The 7,496-nt window shown below is 39.0% G+C and overlaps 2 protein-coding genes across 2 annotated transcripts in view; one reads left to right on the top strand and one right to left on the bottom strand.

Annotated features, from left to right (window-relative positions):
* Nucleotides 1-1,109, bottom strand: part of LOC106877524 (tRNA (adenine(37)-N6)-methyltransferase) — a 9,100-nt gene extending 7,991 nt beyond the window's left edge. Inside the window, exon 1 of the mRNA XM_014926451.2 lies at nt 976-1,109. Within this exon, the coding sequence (XP_014781937.1) occupies nt 976-1,109 (134 nt within the window). The remainder of the gene's footprint in view (nt 1-975) is intronic.
* Nucleotides 56-7,200, top strand: LOC106877532 (uncharacterized). Its single transcript, XM_014926458.2, has 9 exons — nt 56-1,583; nt 2,346-2,407; nt 3,143-3,256; nt 3,515-3,586; nt 4,784-4,880; nt 5,113-5,194; nt 5,282-5,393; nt 5,672-5,740; nt 7,069-7,200. Exons 2-9 carry the CDS (start codon nt 2,351-2,353, stop codon nt 7,198-7,200), a joined length of 735 nt encoding a protein of 244 aa, XP_014781944.2. The 5' UTR covers nt 56-1,583; nt 2,346-2,350.
* Nucleotides 7,201-7,496: the final 296 nt, after the last annotated feature.

Below are 7,496 nucleotides of genomic sequence, written 5' to 3'. Positions count from 1 at the left end.
GCCGCTAAGCATTTAGTCCGACACGCCGCCTTTTAAACAAGCAGCAATAAAATAAACAAAACAGAAGAAAAAAAATGCAGTCGATGGTTAATAATTTTTATCTTGTATTTCAAACTATCGATCTGTATTTCTTGCAACATGTATTGTCTTGGTTCTACTATAACCGTGGGGAGACCGAACAAAGCCTTGTGAGATCTGGCAGGCGGAGACTGAAAGAAGCCCATCACGCGCGCGCGCGGGGGGGGGGGGTTGTCCCTACCACCGGTTAACCGGCGTTGGTTTGTTCACGCCCCCGCGACCTTAGCGTTTCGGAAAAAAGAGACTGACAGAATAACTGCCAGGCTTTTAACCAAAAGAAAAAAAACAAAAAACGTACCGGGGTCGATTTTCGATTTGTTCGACTACAACCCTTCAAGGTGGTGCCCCAGCATGACCGCAGTGCAATGACTGGAACATATATATATACATGCTCTTATCTTTGTGAGTTCTATCTCCGTGTTTGCATCACCGAAGAGTAAACTGAAATGGAATGGTTATTGCATAGGGTAGTAATCCCTTATGCATCTCATGAAAGACACGAATAAGCTTTGTCTGTGAAACTGACGCCATGTATATTCCTCGTTTATCTCCAAGACAGCTCCATCTTCCACGGTCCGATGGTCGTAACACCACATAGAACAAATAGCCTTGAAGTACTTGAACCAGTTGACTATTGCTTCGGTACCAATGCCAACCTGTCTCCTGATGACAGATTGCTTACAATCGATCTCTACCCACCAATACATAAGTTCAACCAGACGAGGCAATGGCACACAAGAACCGGAAAAGAAAGAATCGCGCCTGATACTTCGATATCTCTTGCACACACAACAACTCCAAGCTTTTCCGTCTGAGAAATTCTGCCGGATTACGAAATGCATCGGCTGATTGCAGCAAACCGCGGAATTGTGAATTAATCCCAATGATGCAACAAACTCAATTGTAGATTCAATATCACGAGTTATGCAGTAAATATCCCGTAGTAGATAATCCCTTTCACTGAGTTGTTGATCATCCATTACGAGCTCCACAATTCTGACGGGGGCCTTAGGTCGGCCGCGTACAGCCATTTTACTTTCGAATCTTGTACATAAATTAAATTTTTCGTTTCATTGGCGATTATTGCCGGTTATTAACGATTGTAAAATTTTCTTTTACTTTTGTTAATTTTGATTTTGTTCCCCATTTTTGTAGTCCATCAATTATAAATAAAATGAGAAAGATCATTAAAATTAATAACAAATAAAAAAAAAAACATTCAAATATTTTTCCCTATTACCCCCTAATTCTGTCGTCTGATATCTGCTGCCATGGTTACATTTAACTATGGCGGTGATAAATGGAGATTTCGATTGTATTTTTTTAATTGAAAATGCTGGTTCCAAATACTGACGAGGACTAAACGTTTTGATAGAAATTTTGAAAGAAACGAAATTTAAAATAAACTCGAAATATTTTTAAAAGTACATTTAATATAAATTTAACCACAGCACAAGAACTTCTGTTCGTAAACAAATTTAGAAGATTATTTTAGCTTATAACAGGCAAGTTGTTTTTTTTTTTTCAATACATAATAAAATTTCAGTTACGTAACACTTAAAAATAAAAATGAAATAAATTATATGAAACATTATAAATAAAAAAAAGTTCTGTACATGTATCATGTACCTTCTGCTAACTGTAATTCATGAGCGCATGCATGGCTGTGTGGAGCGGATGATGATCTTAAGTTGAATAATAAAGGAATGGTAAATAAGATGGAGTGGAGGTGCAATGGCCCAGTGGTTAGGGCAGCGGACTCGCGGTCATAGGATCGCGGTTTCGATTCCCAGACCGGGCGTTGTGAGTGTTTATTGAACGAAAACACCTAAAGAGCTCCACAAGGCTCCGGCAGGAGATGGTGGCGACTCATGCTGTACTCTTTCACCACAACTTTCTCTCACTCTTTCTTCCTGTTTCTGTTGTGCCTGTAATTCAAAGGGTCAGCCTTGTCACACTGTGTCACGCTGAATATCCCCGAGAACTACGTTAAGGGTACACGTGTCTGTGGAGTGCTCAGCCACTTGCACGTTAATTTCACGAGCAGGCTGTTCCATTGATCGGATCAACTGGAACCCTTGACGCCGTAAGCGACGGAGTGCCAACAACAACAATGTACTTGGAATGCCCAATGCAGAGGTTCCAGTCTCTTAGTAGTGCTGTTCTATTCTTTTATGGTTGATAAAAACTTTGGTGCTTGTCCAGTTTTCTTTTCAGCACTAACAAAAGTTCAAATCATAATTGTAATTATAATCTTCTAATTGCAGCCATCATGTTGAGTCAAATGCTTAAACCCCAAAAGATCATTCATTTTTCCTACAATCCTCAGGTAAGCGTTTCAGTTAATCCTTTGAAAAAAATAAATCATTGCTCTAAGATTTTATATAACAGGTAAAGACATCAGCAATAAAGACTCTCACTGCCAGACCAGAAGACTGTCAGTAGTCCTTCAGGTCCCGCTGACATTTTAAGGACTGTTCTGGGTCAGGAGAGCAAAGGGACAAATTTCACATGCTAAAACCCTTTGCTTCTCATGACATATAAGCTATCAACAACTTTTTTCCACTTTTTTTATTCTTGTTTCAGTCATTTGATTGATGTTGATGAGGGAGTATGTAAAAGCTGGGTTTTACCTCCCAAAATGCATGTTGATGCACTTGTCTGCAACCAGCTTGAGTTGCCAGTCAGTAGTCCTTTGCTGCATTCTGGAATAACAATATTTATTTCTTTATTGCCCACAAGGGGCTAAACATAGAGGGGACAAACTGAAAGAAGCCTGTTGTGTGTGTATATATATATATATATATATATATATATATATATATATATGAGTGTGTGTGTGTGTGTGGAGGCACAATGGCCCAGTGGTTAGGGCAGCGGATTCGCGCTCGTAGGATCATGGTATCAATTCTCAGACAGGATGTTGTGAGTATCTATTGAGTGAAAACCCAATGGGATTATTGCCGCCTTCAGATACCAACTTGAATAATTCCATGTCCACATACATGTGTACGTGTATGTGTGTGTGTGTGTGTACAATATTATGTTTCTCTTTTATATCTAGGTATTATCTGAATATGGACCGGAGGAATTCAACCATCTCATGGAATGTGTCCGAAATGTGTTGGTCGAAGATTCCATAAGACAAAATATTGATGAAGAGGAACATAAAAAATTTGTAAGTTTTTCTGGCACTACCACTAACGTTAGCACCACTACAACCACCACTACTACCACCACCACTACAACCACCACTACCACCACCACTTCTTCTAACATTATAAACTCCTGACCCCTCAACAGGTATGCCCTGCACTCAGACTGCTTGGCTTTCTATACTCTATTCTTCTTATTAATCTTTTCTTTTTTATTTATAAAAAAAAAAGAAGAAAAGCTAATTCCAAAAGATTCAAGTTTTAATTCTTTAATATTTCAGATTTATATCATTTTGAATGAACTCAAGTTGGCCGAAATGAATTTTAAAGACAAAATAAATGACCATTGTCTGGTAAGTTTTATATTGGCTAAATACCATATTTGATGGAGTAAAAGATGTTTAGGGAATATGAAACGCACCCCAGCTTCAGTGAATTGGAGCAATGTGAAATAAAGTGTCTTGCTCAAGAACACAACACACAGCAGCCTGGTGTGGGAATCAAAGTCACTACCCCATGATTGTGAGTCTGACACTCTAACCACTGAATTATGTCCCTTCGCACACAAGTGATAATAATAATGGTTAAGCAAAATATTATTATTTTGGAGTCTGGTTAAGCAGAAGAGACTGGATTAAAATTAGCAAAGAGTAGTGAGAATCAGGTACTGGATTAGATTATGGAAGGCCCACCTGGCACACTGGATAAGGGCAGGGGGTAATCAGGTACTGAATTAGATTATGGAAGGCCCAACTGGCATACTGGATAAGGGCAGGGGGTAATTTTTGATCAGTTATTTTTAAAAAATAAAATGTATGTATGTCAACAACTACAGTAATTGATTTAAGTATTAATAGACTATGTATAAAAGCTTTTATTTATCACTAAATTGGACAAAAAATGTCTAATGAATAATTTTCTTGTACGCATGAGGCTCGAACATACACCCCTTTGATTAGGCGACCAAGTGTGCCACCATTACACCAACGCAGCCTCCATGAGGCCCAATGCTCATGGTGCTTTTTATGTACCACCATCACGGATGCCAGTTATGTGACGCCAGCACTGGCCACATTGTCGCCATGAGGCCCAACATTCGAATGGTGCTGTCATATAAAAAGCACCCATGCCAGTGTCACGCAGACAGCACCCATATTGATGCCATGTAAAAAGCATACCTGTGCCGGCACTACATAAAAAGCACTGGTATTGCATAAAATGCACTGGTGATGGTAACACATAAAAGCACCCCATGCTGGTGCCACGTAAAAAGTACCCAGCACACTCTGTAAAGTGGTTGGTATTTGGGTGAGCCATAGAAGCCAATAGCAGCCAAACCAAATCAAACTGAAACCTGGTGTAGCTCTCCCGCTTGGCAGCTTTGGTCAAACCACCCAACCCATGCCAGCATAGAAAACAGACGTTAAGTGATGATGATGATCTCCTTATGCAAAACAGTTAACCAACCAAAATCTTTTGCTTAAACATTATATATTCACATTCCTTCGTATAGTTTCGTAAAACTTCTCAAATCTTTGTTTCCTTCTCAGAATGCAGAGGAAAACAGAGAACTGCGATTGAAAGTATACATGTGTATTGGAGATGTATGTTTGGATCTCTTCAGACTGTACAGCCGAAAGGCCAAAGGTAAGTGAATAAATTACCCCCTGTTTCTCCTTTCACTTACTGTCATTTGTGTCTTTGTGTATGTAGGCAGCTAACCCTAACCCTAACCCTTCAAAGCTGTGTAGTTAGGAAAGCAGTAATGTCCAGCTAAAATAAGAAATCTATATTTCCTCACACCTGAGGGTTCATTTACCTTGCTCTTAATCATCCAGATATATCATTAATGATCTGTGGTATTCATTTTAATTAACAGAACTTGACAGCCGAGGAGTGTATACAACCATACCCAACAATAGTCGAGTGAGGACTGAACTGGCCACTGAAACTGCAAAGTTGTAAGTGAAATATTGTTATCATCATTACAGTGAACTCCTCTAAATTTAAAATTAACAGCTAATTAATTATTCTGTAATTTCTTGCAGGCTTGATGTATTTGCCATTCGTCACGCGATTAAAAAAAGGGAGAAGCTTCGGTGGAGATTGAGTGATACAGAACTGCCTATGAGACACCAATACCGAGAGAAGAAGCTAAGGGTAAAAGAAACAAAAAGGGGACAATGCGGGATTCTTATGGTGCCCCATCACACACACACACACACACACACACACACACACACATGCATACAGAAACTTGCACACACATTCACACATATGCTCATATGTGCACTTACATACTCACATGCAGAAACACTCACACACACTCATACAAATACTGGCACATACATAATCAAATATTTGAAAATACATAAAGTACGAACCAGTTTCAGTTCTTGCAGAAGATATTTATAGTTTTGTATATTATTCATTTACAGCATTGGCACGTAGGGAATATGTTAAAGCAAGAAACATTTGTCAAGAATATGTTCCAGAAGTTCTTCAGTGTAAGAAATAATTTTTCTTTTTTCTTTTGAATTTTAATGATTATGCATAGTAGACGAAAGGTTTCCCTTGATTGCATGACCACTGGTATATCGTAAAGCAATGGTTCTCAGCCAGGGTCCATATGATCCTTGGGAGTCCATATAAAATTTTGGGGGTCCACACAATAAAATAATAAATTGAGGACCCACAATTGGGGACCCAGGCACAGGCATCACAACCATATGTGCGGAACATGGTGATCTTATATCAAGATAAACAGTGCATGACCTTGCAGGTGGGGCCCAGTTAGAATTTTCTTCAGGTTGAGTAACCCATCCCACTCAAAAGGTCCCTGAATGAGGTTTGTTCAAGGATGTTGAACGAAACAGCCATGTTTCCAGAGGTGAAATATTGAAATCCTGAAGAATTCTTCTCAGCACATGGCTATAATGCTCTCCCACTACTTCTGCTCATCATCATAGATGCACATATCATCAGCCACATAGGGACATGCTCAACTGGTTAAGGTCAAGCAACTGACAAGCAAATCTGTGATATTGAGCAGAATATTTGCTGTAGCCCAGCCCATCTTTTATATCAAGACAAAACAATGTACATGATAACACTTCCAATCAATTAAGATCAGAAGCCATAAGAGTCACTACTTGGTACTGCATCAGGGCTATTATCATTATTATTATTATTATTATTATTATTATTATTATTATTATTATTATTATCATCATCATTTTTATTATCATTATTATTACTAATAAGGTGGAAAGTTAGCAGAATTGTTAGCACGCCGGGCAATTTGCTTAGCATCATTTCATCCATCCTTATGTTCTGTGTTCAAATTCTGCTGCAGTCAACTTTGCCTTCCATCCTTTCAAGGTTGATAAACTAAGTACCAGTAAAACACTGGGGTTGATGAAATCGACTAGACCCATCCTCCCAAAATTTCAGGCCTTGCACCTTTAGTAGAAAGGGTTATTATTATCATTATTATTGAGTGAGAGAATAGTGCATGTTATCAAAAGTAACACAGGGGTAAAATATATGAAGCCCTGTATATTCATCGTGACTACCTGCCTGATAAGGGTACACCAGGCACATGCATCACAACCATATGTGTGCGACATGCTGATCTCATATCAAGATAAACAGCACCATCAGTTGGGCTTTATAGAAAGTCAGCAACTAATTGAAGCTTGAAATATTGCAACAAATCAGAAGATTGAATTTTGGGGTTGCATTTTTGCTATGACATGAATAGAAGATTTCCTGGAAAGATCAGCAGTGACTATGTAGCCTAGCATTTGTAGTAAGTTTTGGTTTTTCTTTGCAGAAATATGGATCAACATATCCTGGGAAACTATTTGCTGATTACTACAAATATCGAATGGAGATATTTGAATGTAAGCAAACACTTCATACCATAATTTCTATTGTTGCAACTTGGGTCTTGTTTGCACAGTGAGGGAATGATGAGAGCATTTAGTTACCAGATTAGGTGAGGTAGTGCCTGTAGCCTTTATAGTCATCTCTGGTTGGTTGATATTCACAATTACCATGTACAACTACTAGTGCCATCACTATCACCACAACTACAACTATTTTCACCACCCACCACCACCACCACCACCACTACCACCACCACCACTACTACTACTACTAATACTACCACCACCACTACTATGCCCACACACACAGACCACCACCACCACTACCACTACCACCACTACTATGCCCCCCACACCACCACTACTACTACTG

This window comes from Octopus bimaculoides, chromosome 24, assembly GCF_001194135.2.
Source record: "Octopus bimaculoides isolate UCB-OBI-ISO-001 chromosome 24, ASM119413v2, whole genome shotgun sequence".
In the NCBI taxonomy this organism is placed as follows: Eukaryota; Metazoa; Mollusca; class Cephalopoda; order Octopoda; family Octopodidae; genus Octopus; species Octopus bimaculoides.
This window is presented reverse-complemented; position numbering and strand designations above follow the sequence as displayed.